We start from the raw sequence: 21349 nt of genomic DNA on the forward strand, positions 1-21349 counted from the left end.
GTGAAGAACAAAAGGGCAGGTTCCCCCAGCTCTGTCGCTCTGCCTGCTCCTCAACTGCTGAGATGGCGAGGTCTCAGGCTGAAGCCCCACAGAACGACCCCCGGCAGCCTATGTTTATTAGTTAGGTTTGTCTCCCAGGTACACAGGGTGAGGTGTTTATTGTTGTATATAAAACAAATGCACTGGTGTTCCAGTCTGTAGTTGGAGGAGATTTAGAAGTGCCTCTGTTCTTTATAATCAAATTTTTATATCAATATAACCAATAAGCAAAACATTAAGTTGCTTAATAAAATTTTTAAAATTGTGCTTAATAATCATTAATGTGGCTTGGGTCAATTAACATCTTGCGCCCTCATGCCTTTAAATGAATAATTTGGATAATGGTAGTTCCTAAGCTAATGGTGGATCTGAGGTTGCCAGTTACAGGAGTACTTAGGCGCCCATTGGCACAGCAAGATTCAAAGCCCTGGTAGGCTTCAAAGAAACACTTTTCCCCCTCCTTCTAGAACTCTTTGCTTTCTAGTAAAGCTGCAACCACAATGTTCTCTCTCTTAATGCCACCATAAAAAATCAAAACACTTTAAAACAAATTGATGTACTCTTTAATACAGTCATCACATCATCACAGGACCCTTGCACCCTGCATGGTGACAACCGTAGGGATGCGTACCACACATCTCTTCCTTTGTTGCCTGCTTCAATGCTTAAAGAAAAATTGAGAGAGTGTGTGTCTCTCAATCGAGATATGGCACCTTTGAGTGACAAGACCTAATCAGCTTATCTCGACACTAATAAAGTTGGGGCCTGTGGTGCTGGTCTGTGGCCAGCGCCAAGTGAACTTTTCCTAGCCAGAGCCTCGCGGGTCAGGCCTCTGCCTCTGTTTCTCTAAGCTGGTTGAAATCAATTCTTAATGGGGTATTTTCATCTTGATAAATCTCTATAGTCTTCATTCACGATGGCTGTGGAGGCAATTTAGCTGGATGAATTGCCTAAAGTAATGGCTACACAGTCAGTCTATGTTAAGTATTTGTGTACATGGAATCAATAAACTATCTTTTCCAAGCTCTCTGTATGAAGCAGAAAGTGACTTCTTCTGAAATACCATTTTTCTTTTAAGTGACTTTATTAATGGGATTTTTTTTTTCAATTAAAGGATGACAAGATCCTCTGCACACGAGGAAACAAACAGATCTGTTTAATAATCTCTGCTGTGTGACAGGGTGAGCCTGTCAGTTCCTTGGGATGGAGTTCCACAGCTGACAGCCACACTGTGCTTTCCCTGTCTCCACCACTCGGATACTTCTGTGACACAGACCTGCTCCTGCTGGACATTTGCTAAATATCTTGGCTGGAGGGAGGGAAGGGTAACACAGACACACATGGCTGAGGGAGGGGAAGGGTAACACAGACACACATGGCTGAGGGAGGGAAGGGTAACACAGGCACACATGGCTGAGGGAGGGGAAGGGTAACACAGACACACATGGCTGAGGGAGGGAAGGGTAACACAGACACACATGGCTGAGGAAGGAGAAGGGTAACACAGGCACACATGGCTGAGGGAGGGAAGGGTAACACAGACACACATGGCTAGAGGGAGGGAAGGGTAACACAGACACACATGGCTAGAGGGAGGGAAGGGTAACACAGGCACACATGGCTGAGGGAGGGAAGGGTAACACAGACACACATGCACTTTCTTCTTGGGCCACTTGTAGGTGGCCCTTCCAAACCGAGGACTTTTTACTCAATTCAAGAAAAAGATGTGATTATTATTTTTGGTTTGTGTACATGGAGGGTGAGATATAAATAAAATTATTTAAGCATCATCTGATTCTACAATATGTGATGGAGGCCTGAAACAGATGATTTACTGCAAACATGCAGGGTGAGAGTCACACACACGATGGCCATTTTCACCTGACCTTTCCCACACAGTTACGTGAAGAGACAGCTGGACTCTCTAGGATGCAGCCTTCAGAGGAAAAGCCCAGTGCGTGTTGGAGAGGCACTTTGAAATGATAATAACTGTCTAAGTATGCCCACATATCTAGATAGGTATGAATAAATATATCACATATACATACAGACATATGAAAGTGGTCCTTGGGACAATTCAGAACGCTGCTTTCAAACTGCAATCTACCTGAAGAATTATAACCGCCTCCCCCAGGCGCAGCGATCTCAGCAAGCTCGCGAATGAAGTCTTCCATGGATTCCAGGGAACCTCGAGCCGCACTTTCCACTCTGACTGTAGTTTTCATGCTGTAATTGCTTTACACAAAACCCACTCTAGCCTTATCACTCTGCATTATCTCTACTGCTGAACATCGGAAGGTAATTTTGCAATAAGATTTAATTTACAGAGCTTATTTTCCACTAATCTCCTAGCAGAGAAAAAAATGAAACTGGCCAAGTTACACACTCCATGATATGACCTGAATGGTGAGGTTTATTTATTTCTTGACTAGTAAGACTCTAAACATATCAATTTTATCATATCGGAGGGTGGAAATACTTTAATTGTCAAAACTATATCCCAGGAAAGAAAGTAAAATAGGCTATTAAGAACATGGAATTTAACTCAGTGGTAGAAAGTTTGCCCTGGGTTGGGTACCCACCACTACAAAACGCAAAATAAAACAAAAAGCAAAGTTGCAAGCTATCCTTTGCCAGGCAGTGGTGGCGCACGCCTTTAATCCCAGCACTCGGGAGGCAGAGGCAGGCTGATTTCTGAGTTCAAGGCCAGCCTGGTCTACAAAGTGAGTCCAGGACAGCCAGGGCTACACAGAGAAACCCTGTCTTGAAAATAAAATAAAGAACATGTATGAAAATAAGACTCTTCAGTGATAAGGGCCCTCTGGGGAAAGCTTTTCTTCCACAAGTTATGAAACATAATACTTAATCTAAAAACTTGTGGCCAACAAAATTATTTTATTCAGATTATTAATATCTCAGTATGGTCAACAATATTTGAGATCAACAAAAGTGAAAACAGTAATGACAAATGGAGTAAATATCAAGAGTCAGTTTCCTGGGTACATGACTGCCATGTTTGCATTGGGTTCAGTGCTGCTTTCAGCTTTCAAATGTAAATGCATACATTCCCTGAAATTTGTGGAGAACAAATTAATAATAACAGCTCTTTATTGATCACAAAAGTTAATATCTACCGAGATCAATGCAAGCTCTCAACTGTCAACAATGCTACTATGTGGCTTCTTTAACAGGTCTGTCTCAACAGGCCACCTGGCTTCTGTTGATTACGTATGCTCTACAAAGAATCCCCCTCTTAACAAGAACTTTAAAACAAGTACAGTCTCCGTGGCAATGAACTAATTTCATAAAACAATCCTATTATTTGAGACTAAAACTGTGCTGTTTCTGTAATGTTGTAAAATACCTGAAGAATTCCTGTGAAAATTCAAATTCTTTACCCAAATCATTACATAATTAAAAATGCATGCTGCTTAATGAGTTGTGATTGATTGTGCTTTCTACTGGACTGAATGAGAACACACCTTTCGGGACCAGATTTAGCTCTCTCTGCCTTTCTTCAAAGTTCTATCACAGTAAAGCCAAACTGATGCTGAATCATTTACGAGGTCTCTTGAGTTGAAATATGAGAGTCGTGTATAAGCAGAACTTGTGTTCTCACACTTGAATTTTGGCAAGAGGCAATTCTAAGAAGTTTCAAGTTATGTAAAAACTGACACGTCCATGTTAATACACAAAACAAGATGATTTGAAAAGTACTTCTCAACCAACACATACAACTTAGAGACTTAATAAAACTTTAGACACACAATTCCCTAAGATTTTCCCACAAAGGCTTTTTGTTTAGGTGTTTACTCAATGAAGAGTGTGTGCTACACACTTCTCTACATCTCTGCTGCACTTACAGGGAAGAACAAAGCATCATCAATCCCTCTTCCAACCACACACTTAAAATAACTTCGTTTCTCACATATAGCTGGACTACAAAATTAAATAAAATTCATAAATAGCTTGAATCTCAGCCAGCTACAATTTTATAAGAAACTATGAAGACACAACAATCATTTCTTTAAACCTCCAAAGGAAAATGTTGAGCTGGGCAGGGCGTGTTCCAACAGAAACAGAAAAGATTTTGTAAAAGATGCTGAAATAAATAGGACAACAGCAAAGAAGAAATGAGGGACATTTTATAAGCCTCCAATTGATGAGAAAACATTGGCTTTTGTTTGAGGCCAATAACAGCTCTTTATTGATCACAAAAGTTAATTCCTGCCAAGATCAATGGTAGCTCTCAACTGTCAACAATGCTACTATGTGGCTTCTTAGCTTCTCCACAGATATACCGTGAAAATGGATACACTGCGTTTGGAGAAACCAACAAACCATCATCATAAAGACAGAGTGCTCAAAAGAAACAGGGCAATGCAGAGGAAATTTGTAACCACCTGATCTTCAGGTACGGAGCCCAGGACTTTAAGTCATGTAGTTCACCAAAGAGAAATAAAACAGTAACTCACGCTGACAAACGGGCTCTCTGCAAGTGTGTCTCCACAGGACAGCCTTTTCCCTTACAGCCCCCTAACCCTCCTCTTCTTCTCTTTCCCTCTTTGCTTTCTGTGTGTTCTTTAGGTTTTGAAGAAGGTTGTACAGAGGGCATAGCTTGTGGTGCCAAGGATTGTTCAAGCCAGACCTTGCACACATTAGGTAAATTCTCTACCACTGGATTATACCCCCGGCCATTAAAGTTATTTTTTTTTGTAACTGTAAAATTAAACTAACATTTCAGGAAATTATGAAGGTTAAAAAAAATCTGTAATCCCATTCTTCATAGGGCGTCATTTTCTTATTATCACACAGTGTACTTTGTTTTTCAATACTGAAAAAGAATGCCACCACTGATCTATCTTATGAGTTAAGTGGTCTGTTGACTCCTACACCTCTTCATGATGACACCAGGGGGACCGGGTCTCTGAGGACTAACAGTTGGTCCTGAGAACGTTATTAGCCTGGTGTGCCTAATAGCCAAATAAAAGTTCACATTGTTCCTGTGAACATGTAGGAAGGAGTGGGAGTGCAGAAGGAAGAAGCAATGTGCTCCAAGTTTTCACTGATGCCAGACTCTGGACAAGACCATTTCATAGGCAAGTTCCTGTGGTTACTGGAAAGAACAAACCATTCAGAGATAATTTAAAAAAAAAAAAAGCTTAAGGAGCGATCAGGTCAGAGGCAGAGGAAATCTGACAGGACAGATAATGAGTAACTAGAAAGATGACTTACTTGATAAGAGTGAAGTTTTAAAACTTTTTACTCCAGAACAGTTTTAGATTTAGAAAATCATGCTTATGATACAGAGAACTGCAGACATTACTCCACGTGAGTTCCTCTGCTATCACGATATCTTGCCTTGCTAAGCTACATTTGCCCCAATTAGGGAGCCAATGTGTGTACGTGCACATGTGAGTGCATATGCGTGCATGTGTGCATGTGCATGTGTATGTATGAGTATATCATCCATGTGGCAGCCAGAGAGAACCTTGGGTAGCACCACCAGGAATGTCACCAACATTTTCTCTCTTCTTTCTTTCTTTTTTTTTAAAGGCAGGTTTCTTACTGGCTAGGAATTCTCAGAGTAGGCTGCGTTGGCCAGAGAGCTTCAGGGATCCGCCTACCTCTTCCTCTCTAGTGTGAGGATCCCGAATGCTCACCACCACACCTGGCTTTTTGACCAGGATTCTGCCTATTGGATTCAGGTTTTTCTCCTTGTGTAATGAGCACTTTATCAACCCTCATTTCTCCCTCGCTCCTGGTACATTTTTTATTAGCTAAAATGGACATGGTATTAGTGTTTTCTTAGTGTCTAACTAATGTCCTTTTTCTGTTCCGGGTTCTTGTCAAGGATAACGTTTTACTTTTAGCTATCATGCCTCACGTTGCCTTTGTGGTGATGTGCAATATGCCTCAGACATGCATTAGAAATGGAACATGTATATTTGCAGAATTTAATCTATTGTCAACAGTTAGACATAAATGCATGTAGAAGAATTATCTTTTGTTACAGATCTAAGGAATATAAATAAATTTGAGAATGAATAGAAGTACCTGGTAGAAAAGAAAATAAACAAGATCAGATGTCTTACTGCATATATTAACATTAGTATAAACACCAGGTACTAAAGTCTTGTTTGTCACAAATGCTAGAAAAACTCCAACCACCAATATGCTCTGTCAGCTATATGTTCTAACCCTTCCGGCTGCGCTACTAGGATCTGGGGTTGTAACAAGTGCTTATCAGGCAGTGAAGTAAGCAAGGAGCCAACAGCGCGGCAGGGCACGTCAACCCCACCCAAATCTGCTCTCTGTGTTATTACATACTAGTGGGTGAGGGCACAGTCTCCCCTCACCTGCCTGCTTCCTCGGCACCACTATCCTATGCAGCCGTTGCCCACGGGCTACAGGCAGAGCCTATGTGGAACTTGAAAGCACATGTGTCTTCTTCATTTTCTTGGCTTTGCTTTTGGCCAAATGTAGAGGACTTCCCAGCCTAGGGCAGGGCATAGCTTCAGGTAGGGGAAACTTTGGTGTCTGAACCACTGCGCAGGAGGCTGTCTGCTCAATTGGAACACCTGCATTGGACTTTTCCAAGAGAAAAAAAAAATATCCCTGTGTTGAGCCACTGGGATGGCTATCGCCGTGAGGGCTACTTTGAGAGTAATGCAAGCGTAAGTGTTTCCTGAGCACCTGTGTTGGCTGTTCACAGCTTACCTTCTCTGAAAACAGCCTCCACACAGGGCACCCGTGAGGGTGTTTTATATACTAGGAAAGAACTAGGAAAGATTAAGGAAATTGTCCCATCTCAGCTATTAAGTGTACAAAGCTAATGCAGGTTGCACCTTGTCCCAGCACAGGTGAAGGCGGGCGGTATAACGTGGCGCACGGAAGGAAGTCCCATGTTTCCTACACGCACAACATTTATCCTCCAAGGCGAGTCAAAACAGTCCATGTACTTGCCCCACTTCCTATGTGGAAGGCATGGGACTCCCAATTTACAAGGGGCAGGCGTGAGGCGATTAGCCTGTCTGATGTTGTTAGCATTTTCACAGTGTTGGAAGAGAGATGCACTGCCCCTCTGTAACCTGCTGGTAATCTTACGGTGTTTAATTTGAGCAGAGTCTGGCAACTTGCGGAGGGCACGAAAGAGCTCCTGCTCCACAAGGTTTACAGCTAACAAAGGAGAGAACAGAAAGACTTACTTGTTCTCACAACAGTATGAATTTAAAGAACTATATGGGGTGTGCATTCTACAGGAAGTCCAGGTAGGAAGAAAAATGGAACAGTGTACCGTGCACACAGCAACACAGATGAGGGATCCATTGTAGTAGGGAAGAGTCACAGCTGGCGGGCAATGTGAGCGAGGCCTAAGACGTGTGGTCCATCTCCACACTGAACTCTTAGAGACGGTGTTCTGGCTTTTCTAAAGGTCTCCTTTTCATATTAACAAAGTCACTCCAGTCAGTTTCTTTAACTTGCCCACATGAAAAATTTGAATGACTTTGTAAGAGTCTTCTGATAACAAGCTAGCAGTCAGGGAAGCTGGCGTCTCCACTACACCTGTGCAGACTTCTTAGGAAAGAACAGGTCAATTTGGTTTGGGTTTTTTTTTTTTGTTTTTTTTTTTGTTTTGTTTTGTTTTGGGTTTTTGTATGTGTGTGTGTGGGGGGGTGAGATTTGTTTGTTTTAATTACAGGTCTTTATCATCAAGAGATCTGCACAGAACACTGAACATTATAGTCATTCAAAGACAGGCTGATGACAGACAGGAACAAAATGGCATTTCCTCCTGATGCCCAGTTAAAACTTAGCCAGCCTTATAGCTGGCCAAGGGGAGAGCTGCTGGGAACCAGTCTACTCAAGCTGATCTACTAGTCTCCACCTCAGATCAATTAATCTGTTGGTTGATAACACAAAACAACAGGTGCAAATGCATGCTGAAAAGGGGGTTGTTGCTATTTGTACCCCACAGTGCTCCAGGAGTTTCCTAATGGGCTTTGTGTTCTCAGTCCCCAGACAGAGTCAGGAGCTGCTCCTTCCTGGAAGACAGATCTACTTTCCCTTTACAGCAGGGTGAGTCGCTCCACCATTTCACTTCCAAGTGCAGACTTGGCTGATAACATGAACTCATGCCGCACTGTCCTTGCTGTGTTAGAGATGACCCACAGCCCAGCGAGTGTCTATCGAATGCCATGAAGACATCTTAGGTGCTCCAAACTGCTAAACAAGTGCTGAGGTCCCACTGTGGTCTGGTTAAGTGTATGTATGTTGCCAGTAAATAACTCTGAAAATGGCAATAAGGAAAATTAGCTGCATGCGAAGATGTTTTCTAAATCCAGATGTGGAAGCTTCTACTGTAGGCCAGGATGCTGGATGGTGAAGGGGGAAAAAACTGGGAGTGCGGAGGGAAACGTCAGGATTCATTACCCAATAAGAGGAAGTTCCAAAGGCTTTTATTGTCGTCTGGCTTTAGGATAGTTTCTTCCTTTCTTTAAATAAATAGGTATTTATTTAGCTAGGACTTAGAATTTATATCTTAAGACGCAAAAGTGCAACACAGTGCTGTGCATGAATGTGAGCCCCACGACATCCTCTTTGATAAGGGCTTTCCTTGGAAAGATGTACCCTTCAATAAAAAAAATATTTTTTAATGTTAACTTTGTTCTCCTGTGGCAACGTTGGAAAACACTGTAGCCCAACAGGAAATATAGACGAAAGCTTCAAATGTGGAGCACACACACAAAAAGCCATTTTTAAAGCTCATGCCCATCAAGTTTTCCACGCCATATAAGTCATACACAAAGTCTTATACCAATGCCAACCCATGCTGGGAAAACTCTGAAGCACCCACCTCAGAAAATTCTGTTAATACATAAACACGGCTGAAAAGAAAAATTCTGGCCCTAGAAGTCAGACTCAAAGGAAAAGATACCTGATTTTTTTTTTAAAAAAACCCTAAAGAAAGTTATATAAGAACTGCAAAACAAGGTCATATGCTTACCAACCCTTGCATCGTATCTGAAAGCAAGTTGGCACTGTCACCAACTGCTGTGGGTGCCATTCTTTTTCTGAGCTCACAGAAACACATGGATGGCTTCATATGTATCTTATAAACTAACTGGAAAAGTGAGAGGCATTGTGGGATAGTGCTCCTTTACAAATGACAATCGTGCTTTTGAATGGATTACAAATGAATCCTATGAATTTGCTTAGACCATCTAAGGAGAAGGTTCTCCAAAGAGGTCCAAATGGCATCCCTTTCCTACCATTACAGAGCTCTCCAATATCCCAGCGAATCTTGCAAAGTAAACAGAGGTACAGCTTAGCAATACTGTTTCCAGGCATCGCCCCAAGACAGCCTCTCCCATCCCTCCCTGTGCGGGTCCCAACTCAGACACCTAAGACTTCAGCAGTTGGTAATTATAAAGTTAGTGATTAATACAAATTTAAAAATCACTTTTTTTTTTTTTTTGGTTTGGTTGGCTTTACAACTGGGGAGACTTGTAAAAGCTTACAAGATAATGGCAAGCAAAGTGCTTCTCACAGTAAGGAAGAAAGATGCCATTCCGACAGAGATGTCCTTCGGGTTCTGAGAGCACTCTGCCATCCACAGTAACGACGGAGGACCTCTCTACAGACAACTGTCTGCATCAAAGCTTTATTTTCCTTTCTATGGCAAACTATTTTCTCTAAAATACACATAGTTGGACAGAACAAATGGCTAATAACAACCCAGTTGTAGAATCATATTCTCTGTTCTTACCTTATAGAATAGCATTAAGTATTAATGTGTTATTTCTGCAATAATTTGGACATGAGAGACGACAATGGCTCTCTGAACTACAATCTGTGCTTAAATCAAAAGACCGAGGCCAATAACAGGAAGCAGTGTGTATGGGTATACTGCTCTCTACTCAGACAAGCCAGGACTGCCTTGTGTCTCTGTAAGTCTTGATGAAGGAGAGCGGCACCATTCGCCTTTCCACCTCATTGTACAGTTCTCTTACAAACACTACAGAAGCACAAATCTTCCCTTTAGCAAGTGACAGCAATTCTGAGGACAAGGCCACAGATGACATACCACTGGCTCTAAATTCCTGGGTCTTATCAAGAGTCTTATAAGTATATTATGGGCTGGGGAAGATCCACATTCTGAACGTCCAGAGGGAGGTGCGGGCTTTGCTATCAGCTGACTCGATGTTTACTTAAAAAGTCTCGTGTACTGTTTTCTATCATTGTGCCTTATTTTACCAATTAATTTTTCCTGTGGATAACCGATATATTTAACAATTTACTAAAACATTTTTTACATTTACTATTTTGGGTAGTACATGCCATAGCAAGCATACTGGGGACAGAGATAACTTGTGGGAGTCATTTCTTCCCTCTACCATGTGGGTTCTAGGATTGTAAATTAGATCCCCGGTGTGGTGCTGAGTGCCTTTAGCCATTGAAACAACTTGTCCCCATTTGATGACTTATATTTTTGATTGAACTATTACATTATAAATATATACCAGTAAACAACTCAAAATATTGCTCGAAGGAGAGAATGGGGTGAGAAAAGAGGAACGAGAATATATGGGAGAGATAGGAGAAAATTTTAGTAAATATGGAGAGAAATATTTAAATGACAAGGAAAGTAGCTTCAAGTACAGCAAATGTTTTTTCTAAACAAATGCTTCTTAAATTGGCTCAAATTGCTGACCAAGATTACATGGGTTGATTAGAGCAGTGACAATGACGCAAATTCAAATCCAAGAAGATAGGGAGTTATAGCATTGCCCTTATGTCTTTCTGTCTTCCCTATAAAACCCCACAAAAGTCTTAGGAGAATCGACCAGCTGCTCAGCCACGGCTGTCGGACTAGGACATAAAGGAAATGATGTTGGTTTGTTGTCATGGTTGCAAAATGCCCAGGACAATCAAGTTGTAAGGAGTCAAGGTGCGTGCCGGCACGCAGCTCCAGTCCAGAGGGAGCGCCACCTCAGAAACAGGGCACAGTCCAGCGAGCTCACTTCCTCTAACCCGATTCCACGCCGGAAGCAGTGAGCAGCTCTCAGCCTTCTTTACCCTGCAACCCCTTACCATGTTGAGGTGACCTCCGCCATAAAGTTCTTTTCACTGCTGCTTCATAACTGTAATTTTGCTACTTTTATGAACCAAAATGTAACTATCTGTGTTTTCTGATGGTCTTAAGGTAATCACTGTGAAAGGGTCATTTGACCCCAAAGGGTAGACAGGTATTTCAGGTACATATAAGAGCCAAGATATTTTTAAAATATATAATAAAAAGGCTAAGGTCTAAGTAAAAGTCATCTTAAATCTTAAATTCATTTGCTCAAATTCCTTAGGCATGTTTTGAACATGAAGCATGTTTTGTTTTATTAAAAACAAGTATGTGGACACCAATACTGTTTCTTCTGCAAAACCTCTTTAAGGAGAGATAGGTAAGAAAGTTACCCTTAAAAAACTGTAGTATAGATAAATTACCTCATTCTCATTAAAATGCTATCATCTGAAACCAGTTTTTGAGAATGGAAAAATACACTATGCTTCCATATATAGCCAAGTCTATCAAGATAAATGAATTCAATTTGCAGCTGTAAGAGCTAACCTCAGCAGAGCACATCATATGAGCCAGGCCAGCAGCCACAGGTTTCCTTTTTCCTTTCTTTATTTTTGGGGAGTGGGTTCTCAGTATATGTAGCCCTGGCAGTCATGGAACTCTCTCTGTAGACCAGGTTGGCCTTGAACTCACAGAGCTCCTCTTGCCTCTTCCTCTGCTGGGATTAAAGGCATGCGCCACCACTGCTCAGCAGGTTTTCCTTTTTCAGAGGGGGTGATCTTCAGAGAGGAGATTCGGGGTGCCCATGAATGCTTCAATCAGAAGTACGACAAACGTACTGGGCCAACTCTTGGGCAGAAAAAGTTGTTTGTTTTATGTAAGTTTCCACTGAGCAGCACTGAGTGACGTTAGTTTTACAAAATCGACCGTCTCATTTTCCTGATGAATTATCATATAAGAAATTATGATGTATGATAGGAGGAGGATCTGGGGTTACTGGATGAATTAGCAGCAGTTCCACTTACTGAACAATTTTCCTACAAATGACATGAAGCTTTCAACATCTAAATAAGAGAGCCCTCATATGCAGTGCCACAAGAGTTAGAACAACATATACTGAGACATTGGCCATTCCACAGGGAACGCACGTGGTAACTCTTCATTGTTATTTTGCTCCAGTTTTTAATTTGCATATTTTAGGTGTGTGAGCATTTTAGATACATGTGAGCATGTGCATTCCATATATGCCTGGTACCAGTAGAGGTTAGAGGATGTCAGATCCCCTAAAACTGGAGTTATGCATGACTGTAAGCCACCCTGTGATTGGCTGGGCACCAAAATCAGGTCCTCTGCAGAAGCAATCAGTGTTCTTAGCCACTGGGCATCTCTTCAGCGTGCTACCTGCCAATAAAGATGCACACACACGAAAGCCCATGAAGCTTTGTTTGGTTCCAGCAAACCCTAAATGCAGACTCTTTGAAGGAGCGGTCTCGCTAGATTTTAATGTAGGCACAGATCATGGCTGAGCACACTGAGGTGCCTACCTGACTGCAGCAGTGAACCTGAGGGAGCCAGTAGCTTGTTTCTAAGAACCCTGTAGAGGATGCCAAGACTGCTGCTTTAGCATGGGAGAGTAAAAGCCCACTATGTATGTATCCTCTCTAGACCAGTGGGAAAGTAATCAAGAGGACACACACACACACACACACACACACACACACACACACACACACACACATCCTTCCAGATGCAAAGATTATGAGAGGGACAGTGCTGTTCTTGCGGGCGATTTCCACAACGCTTCTCTCTCAACACATCGCTGTAGCCTGCATCTCACAGGCATGTCACCAGTCCGTCACCATCTCACCAACAATCTGATCTCCAGCCTGGGTCTATCATAAGTGTCCATCACTTCCAGCTTACTAGACTGGCCACTGTTTGGGTGAAGATTATAAAGTCCCCATTTGTTTGCGGACATTCTTAAGGAAGAATCATCAGGGATCTGTGCCAGTTAACTGAAACCCATTATATAAATGGATGGCACTGATAAATAATAGTTTTTAAATCAGTAAGCTTCAGGCTTCTTGTTTCTGAAAAACTTTCAGAAGGACTTAAAATTTCTGTGCTTTCTTTGTCATCGAACTTCTCCACCAATGATTTTAATTAACAAAAGGAAAAAAACCCTCTAGCTTGTTGCAGTAGGTCCCTGCGCTGTCTCTTGGCTCCCCTCTGCCCGTCCCTCCACTCCTACAGTCCCTTTCTTCACTACTCAGAAGAGGCCACTCACTTGCTGAGGGCCCTTCAAAGATGCCATGTGTTACCAAGAGCAAAACGCAGAGGCCTTCAATCCAGTCCGTACCTCTCACACTCTGCTGGGCCCGTGCACCGTGTCTGTCACTCCCCAACAGCATATTTACGGGTTCCTGTGCTCCTGGCCCTACGTCCTGGAGCACGTGGCCAGACTGTCTTAGGATGGCATCTCTGTACTATTTAACACTCAGCATGCATGCGCGGCTACTCTCTGCGCACACTGCCAACAGCCTGCATCAGACACACTTGACTCTTTGCCTGCCTCGACTGACCACTATGTGAAACCACCTGTTACGTTTATCTATTAATTTTTAAAATGTCTTGTTTTACTTGACCTTTCTTCCCATTTATAAACCACCTGAGAATAAGTACCTTGTCTCTCTTTTTCACTACTATGGCCTTAATACATGGCACACAGTTTCCATGGATAATTTTAAAATAAATTATAAGAAAAAGGAAATTAATACATGTGAGAACATGACATGTTTTAACTACAGGAAATCACACTGGAAAAAAATTAGGCATGTAGTGCACACCTTTAATCCCAGCACTTGGGAGGCAAAGACAGATGGATCTCTGTGAGTTCGTGGCCAGCCTGGTCTACAAAGAGAGTCTAGGACAGCCAGGGTGTTGTGTAACAGAGAAACACTGTCTCAAAAAACCAAAAAGAAAAACCAAAGAAAGAAAGAAAAATAAAAAAAACTAGGCATGTGAAGCCATTCCTATCTCAGTGCCTAGTTTTAAGTGTGGAAAGACAGTATCACCTCTCTGCAACGTCTTTTCCCGTCTCCTAAAAGAAGTGATTGGGGATATAGAAACAGTGGCTATAGACTATAGTGGCTATAGTGAGGGAGTCACGTGGCCAGGTCATATGTTTAGTGAGCACTGTGTCACTTTTCACAAGGGTTGCTTGTCCCTAGCACACACAGGCCTGGGTGGAGGGTTAGCTTACTGGGCTGGAAGAAGTGCAGTTCCTCACAGAGAGGTCAGCACCTATTACTTCTCTGCCTTGTGGCTATGATCAAGTGAAGAGCATATCAGCAAATGAGAGGCCACGTCTAGGCAGCCTTGATACGTACAGAGAACAGTGGTGACACATGGGGCTTGGGGAGCGCTGAGGTGGGTGAAGGCAAGGTCAACAAATAGCAGACATCATGATCTAAGACCTAAGCCTGAGAACACGGTAAGTTTCAGGGTTCTTTGAAGGTGGCCTGTGCCCATGCAGAAGACGGCTGGGGTACCAAAGGGTCTCAAACAACCTGCTTGCATACGAGGACTGAGTCTCTGCCCTCCCAAGCTTTCCCTCCGTCTCCCTCATTTTGTGCTGATTGCAAGTATGGAATAACAACTTAAGAACAAAGGGCAGATGACCCAGTATTTAAGCCCTGACCATCAGCAGAATGGACATCACTACAGCCAGAAATCGTACCTGTTAGAAGATGAAGAAAGGAGAGTCATGTTTCTCTTCAAAGATTCTGGATGAGAACTCAGAAGTCACACCAAACTGGATCAACCCAATGGTCCACGCAGCCTGCATCTTATCTAGTCCATGGTGGCTGCTTCCAAAGATGCTTACAACTGTGTGGGCTAACTGGGCTAACCGCCTTTCTTTTTAAAAATTAACTAATTAATTACTTTACATCCCAACCATAGGTCCCTCCATCCTCTCTTCCCAGTGCCCCTTGCCTATTCCTCAGAAAAGGGGGACCCCTGTCCCCTAAGCACCCACGCCAGCTCATCAGGTCGCATCAGGACTGAATTCATCCTCTTCCCCAGCCTGGCAAGGCAGTCTTATCACGGGAAGTGATCAAAAAGCAGGCAACAGAGTCCATGTCAGAGACAACCCCTGCTCCTCTTACTAGCGGACCCATAAGAAGCCTGAGCTGCCCATCAGCTACATCTGTGTAGAGGAATTCTCTTTCTTGATGTAAAGTCCTGTATTAGAATGACCTAGCATCAGCTGGTGTGTGTGTGTGTGTGTGTGTGTGTGTGTGTGTGTGTGTGTGTGTGGTGTGTGTGTGTATGTGTGTGTGTGTGTGTGTGTGTGTGTGTGTGTGTGTGTGCGCGCGCGCCAAAGAATAACCTTCGATGCTATTCCTCACACCATCATCCACTTTGTTTTTGAGATAAGGTCTCTCACTGGCTGGGCAATAAGCTGAGCTGGGAGACCAGCAAGCCCCATAGATTCATCTGTCTCCATCACTGCAATTGAAAGTATGTGCCACCACACTTATTTTTGTTTTAACTCACGTGAAGGGCTTTGAACTGAGGTCTTTTGTTTGCATCAGCTCTTCAAAATTACACTCTCTCTGTTTATCCATTCTTTATCAAATTTAATTAACTTGTAGCTTGGTCCATTTTCTACAATAGAAAGGGATCCGGGGAAGTGGCCTGATGAGTATTGAACTCAATGCATATCAAAGTTTGAATGGCATTTAAAAAGTAATCATACACTATGGGCATTTGCCCTCTACTCAGTGACTGCTCAAGAAGAGACTTTAAAATGTCAACAGTAATGCAAGAATTTCCAGTGATGAATTTAATAATTTGTTAGGAAGCAACTGGTGACTAAGGTAAGACACACCCTAATTAGCCTGCTCTATTCTACCCAGAGTTCTTTTTTTAGGATCTTATCAATTATCACCAGCAAGTTAGTGAACAGAAAAGTTACAATTCCTGTTAAAAATTTTGCCAATTATCTTTAAAGCTGACTTTTTTTTAAAACTGATGGCCACCTATTAAAATGGTAAAATTGTACATTGCTATCTTGTTTCTATGCACTTATATAGAAAGGTTCTTATTTTACTTCCTAACGTCTTATGGAATAGAAAGAGTCTAGTGTCACGTGTCCACGGACACATATGAGAGCACACACAGAGTGGGTCCTGGTTCTCAGGGCTGCACAGCTGATCAATGACAGCACCAATGAAGGTGATCTTCTCCAATTCATTCAGGACACTGGGAAATAGTTTCTAGGGTAAGTAAAATTTCAGAAGTGTTTTAAAGAGGTCTAGAGCAATGGCTCGGCAGTTATGAGCACTGGCTTCTCTTCCAGAGGACACGGGTTCATTTCTCAGCACCCTTCTATAACACTGGTTCCAGGAAATACAGTGCTCTCTCCCAGCATGCACTCGGTGACTGCACAGACATGCATTCAGGGAAAACATTCATACACATAAAATAAAAATAATGAAAAATATTTCCAAAAGCCCCAAACAGGTTGCCACATTTGTTATTTCTCAAGTAAAGAAACATAGGAAACTTCTACACATTAATATTATCACATCATTAAACTGTCCTTGTTTGTTTGACCTTATAATACGAAACTATCATTTTAGATAAAATGCCATTCTCAAATTGATAAAATATGCTTTTTTAAAATAAAGCCATTATATTCTATTTATGTTCTCACTTTTTTTTTTCAAAAACACTCCAAGTATGACATTAACTCCAGGTGAAGGCAGCTCTTGGAAAGCATCCTTCCCAGGTGCTGCTTAGACAGTCACTCAACTCCTTCCAGCATCTTCTCCTACTTGAATTTCACTGTTCTGAAACCGCTGAGTGTTGTTTTTCCTCCTGTAAGTGAGGAATGTAGCTCAGTAGTAGTGTTTGGCTACCATGCATGAGAGCCTAGATTTTTGTCTTCAACATTATTTTTTAAACTTGGAGAAGAGAGTGGGGGGGGGGGGTTGGGAGGGGCAAACCTGAGGTGGTAATAATGCTTGTTTAGTGCACACGGCTTTGAGTTCAGTCTCAAGTAGCAAATCTCAGGTACGGTGGCACACACTGTAACTGCAACCCTTAAGAAGTGGAGGCAGGCTCTTTTTAAGCTGGCACTCCATAGGGACGAAGCCATGTTCAGCTTGAGCACCAAGACTGTGAAGTCTGGTGGGCAGAAGCCAGATGAATTCAAGTCTGGCTTCTCCCAGGTGATGCTCGAGCTGAAGATGACCTCAGATCTCAAGGCGCAGCTCCGGGAACTCAACATCATTGCGACCAAGGAAATGGAGGTTGGTGGTGGTCGGAGAGCTATCATAATTTTTGTACCAGTTCCTCAGCTGAAATCTTTCCAGAAAATCCAACTCCGGCTAGTTTGTGAATTGGAGAAAAGGTTCCGTGGGAAGCACAGTCCTCATTGCTCAGAGGAGTACCTGCCTGAGCCAACCTTAAGCAGAAGCACCCGGAAGCCACATCCCGACGGCAGGGCACAACGCCATCCTGGAGGCCATCCCACGTGCGATTGTGGGTAAGAGGATCCGTGTGACGCTGGATGGCAGCCGGTCCAGCAGAACAGCGTGGAGCACAAGGTGGAAACCTTTCCTGGTGTGTATAAGAAGCTCCCAGGCAAGGATGGTAACTGTGAATTCCCAGTTTCACTTGTAAAGAAAATGACGGAATAAAGGGTCACGCAGGACGATCCTAAGTTCAAGGCTAGTCTCAGTTAAATGGTGAGTTTCAGGCCAGCCTGGGCCATATGAGACCCTTGCTGAAAAACTGTTCTATTCCTTTTCTAGCATTGTTCTTCTAACTGTCTATGATGAAATGGTGAGTATTACAAATTTCCATATGGCCAAGACAGCAGCTGTTGACATGACTCTAGTGAGGGCTGGCAGAAACTCAGGAAACACGAGTGGCATGCTACAATGCCACAGTGCGTTGTAAAAGCAGGCAAGTCACCCAAGTAAGGGAACCAGCAAGCCGGCAGCTGCCCAAGCGCAAGCTGGGGTGCACCCACCTAATTCTCATTGCGTTCCTCCTCTCCAACCTAAGCCTGTCGTCTACCCAGGCTCCCAAGCTTTATGTGACGCAGACACTTGTAACTGGCTGGCCTGTCGTTGTTGTGGTCTCGCCACTCTACTTCTTGGCCATGACAAGGAGCAGCTGTCAACTCCCCCACAGCCTTCCACTCTCGGTCAGTGCACGGTGTTGGGAAAGCACCGTGCGGACGGTGAAGTGCGAGGTTCCAGACGCAGCAAGACTAGCTCCGCACCCGAGCCGAGCCAAGTGCACGGAAGCTCAGTAACGACCGCCTGGCAAGGAAGTTCAGTAAAGACAGTGCTGCAGTTGCCAAGAATTCCCTAAACAGCACACTCCCTTTCTATTCCTGAAAAATATACAAATTTCACACACACACTTTTCATAAGATAATTATGTATCACGAAATGGTCACACAATGAAATACATTTATTTATATATGTTTCTATAGCATATAAGACACTGTAACATAAATATGCTATTATGTTATGAATTCTGAGATTTGAATTGACTTCTATCTTATAAAGACTGAACAGGGTAAGATGATTTACTTGCATTCACAGAAACAGGAGTGAGGATTAGGCTGTGGCAGCCTCCACTTTTCAGATTCCTCCCAAGAGTCTGCTCTGAGGGTGAGCCTCAAACCAAAGAAGCCCCACCAGGGCAGAGAGTCAGCCTGTCAGAAACTTCAGGAAAGCAGCAACCCATGCTGTTAAAAAGCGTGGAGCCCACATAGTAAAAGCTGGGAGCCTAGTGGTCCTCTTTGGCTTCCTCATCATTAATAAATGTACTATCTCCCTACGTGGCTTTGTACAGTGCAGCACATTAGCCAGCCAATCCAGGGGAGCCACGAAGCCGGGCAAGCACACTGGCCATTCGGGAAGAGAGTACTGGAAACACTTTCATTATACCCAGTCCTCACAAAGATAGGTGTTTTGGTAACACTAAATTAGTTTTTCTCAGCAAAATTCTGTTAATCACATATTTTTATGGTTTACATAAAAAAAGAGCAATTCAAAATGTACAAAATACATTTTTTTATAACTTATAGTTTAGAAAACAAAAACTGTAGCTAAAAAAAACGAGAAACGAGTGAATACCGAGGCATTAATGATGCGTGCTGTTTAAAAATCACTCACTGCATGAAATATTCACACAAAAAAGACCTGTCTACTTTGAATAGTCTAGCCTTAGAAAAACTAGGATGGTCTTCTTTGCAATATGACTATTGTCAATTCAACCCAAAAGTTTGAATGGCATAAGCCAATGGCAATAAGACAATCGTGACTATGAACTTTGTTGTTCTGTGGATATTTTCATACCTGGTTAGACACTCTGTGTGTGGCTTTTATAACACAGTCATTAAAAGGGCTGTTTCCAACACTGAGAAAAACAAGCAAAGTAAATGAGGTATCATTATGTCTTTGTTCTCAGCTCCTATCACTTAGACTGATTAAAATGTTAATTTCTACATATGTGACTAAACCCAAGTCACAAACAAGTGGGGCTGCACGGTGCACTCGCCGTCATTGCGGGTGGGTAAACTGACAACGTGTAACTGCACATTAAGACAAATGTAGAATTTAGACAAAGTATCCCGTCTGCTTTCAGATGTAGACTTTCAAACCTCAGGAAGGTTTTCAGTAGATGTCATGCCTTTTAACTTGAAAAAAGATAAGCGCAAATAAGCTCCCAATTGTCTCCCCAATATGTAAACCACATCTCGGGCTGCTGTCTCTGCTGCTCCTTTGAAGTTTCGCTGAAATGTCATTTGTTGTGAAGACTGCTGTGCATAAGCAAGACAATTTGCTCACTTTCAGAATTCTTACCGGTCTCCACTGCTATCTGGTATCCAGCCTCTAGTCTCCGCGATGACCTTTCCAGCCTCTCCGTGTTATCCAGCAGATGTGCCCTCTGAAAGGAAGGGGTTGTCAGGCGGATGGCTACAATGTTCCTTTTTACCTTTTTAAAAAATAATGCCTTTGTATGTCCTAACATGGGGCAGGGAGGGGGGTGTCTACAATCCACTACAGTTACATTTTAGGGGACAGTTCATCAGAGAAACCACAACAATGGGCAGATTTGCAATCAAACATGTATGGACCATCCTCTTATTTGAGTTTTTGTTTGTGTTTTAAAGGAGCCCCGCGTTGTGAGTGGACACAGCAAGTCTTTCTCCACACCACTGAGAGATGCATGGAGACCAGGGCCAGCGGGATCTTTCCTGCTTTAACACATGTGAGATGCACGGTGCTATGAGCCTTATCTGTGCTTAGTTTTATAAAATGCAGCCACTTCCACCCTCCACTTGGTCCTTTGATTTCTGTAAATCATAATTTTTAAACAGGAACTTTTTATTTTTAAGAGAAAGCTTCTTATTTTGGATGAGTAGCAAGATGACACATAGAACAACGATGCTACTGAAACAGAATATTAAACAGCAGTTCTAGCTCAAAGATGAGACAGGACAACCGCCAAGAAACAGAGGCCCATGGGAGTCACACAGAGGTGCACAGCGCCTATTTAGCCCCAGACACATGACACGAGGTTTAGCGTGAACCGCTATCCCATAGTTCTTTGGACTGTGACCTAAAATCACAATCAACTCTTTGAAATAAAATTATATACAATTCTTTTATACTACATCTTATGGGCAAATTAGAGAAGTTCTCCAATATTTTAAACTTTCCTTTCTACATGGAGATCTTATGTTTTCAAGCCCACAGTAGATCTATTCAGGTTATCAAAATATATTCATAGGCTAATGATATACACAGGTGATACATACATATGTGTGTTTAGACACTTAGAAATATATGAATATGTGCACCTGTATATTTGGGGCGTGGGGCTGCTTATGTATACATGCATTTGTATAAATTAGTATCTTTTGCCCTCCAATCAATTTTGGTGTCTGGTCAAAGAGAAAGAAAAACATGCAACCATAACTCTACACCTCTGTGTTGTTGACAGATGCCACTTAAAATTGAAGCAATGCTTTCCAATAATAATAAAAAAAGGAGGTGCCACACGCACTCTGTGAGTGGCTGCTAGTGAAGTGATCTGCCTTGCTCTAATGAGCCCCCACGGATCTTGGAGATGCAAGCTGTAGTGGCATGCACACTTAAGCTAATACACCTAGACCAGTGCCTCCGAGCTCTGGCAGCCAGG

At 42.6% G+C, this 21349-nt stretch overlaps 1 protein-coding gene and 1 pseudogene across 7 annotated transcripts in view; one reads left to right on the forward strand and one right to left on the reverse strand.

The window, feature by feature from the left end:
* VTI1A (vesicle transport through interaction with t-SNAREs 1A) overlaps positions 1-21349 on the reverse strand; it is a 318332-nt gene that overhangs the window by 224937 nt on the left and 72046 nt on the right. For all 6 annotated transcript variants that reach the window (XR_014774705.1, XM_084757824.1, XM_084757820.1 and 3 more), the window contains one exon: positions 20008-20092. Coding sequence is in view for 5 of the 6 variants with exons in the window: in XM_084757824.1 (XP_084613950.1) it covers positions 20008-20092 (85 nt within the window). In the remaining variant the exon portion in view is untranslated. The remainder of the gene's footprint in view (positions 1-20007; positions 20093-21349) is intronic.
* LOC311583906 (small ribosomal subunit protein eS7-like) lies at positions 17134-19992 on the forward strand (annotated as a pseudogene). The gene has a single exon. The product of its transcript is annotated as a small ribosomal subunit protein eS7-like (transcript).

Source organism: Acomys minous, assembly GCF_964271855.1.
Source record: "Acomys minous genome assembly, chromosome: 2".
Taxonomy (NCBI): domain Eukaryota; kingdom Metazoa; phylum Chordata; class Mammalia; order Rodentia; family Muridae; genus Acomys; species Acomys minous.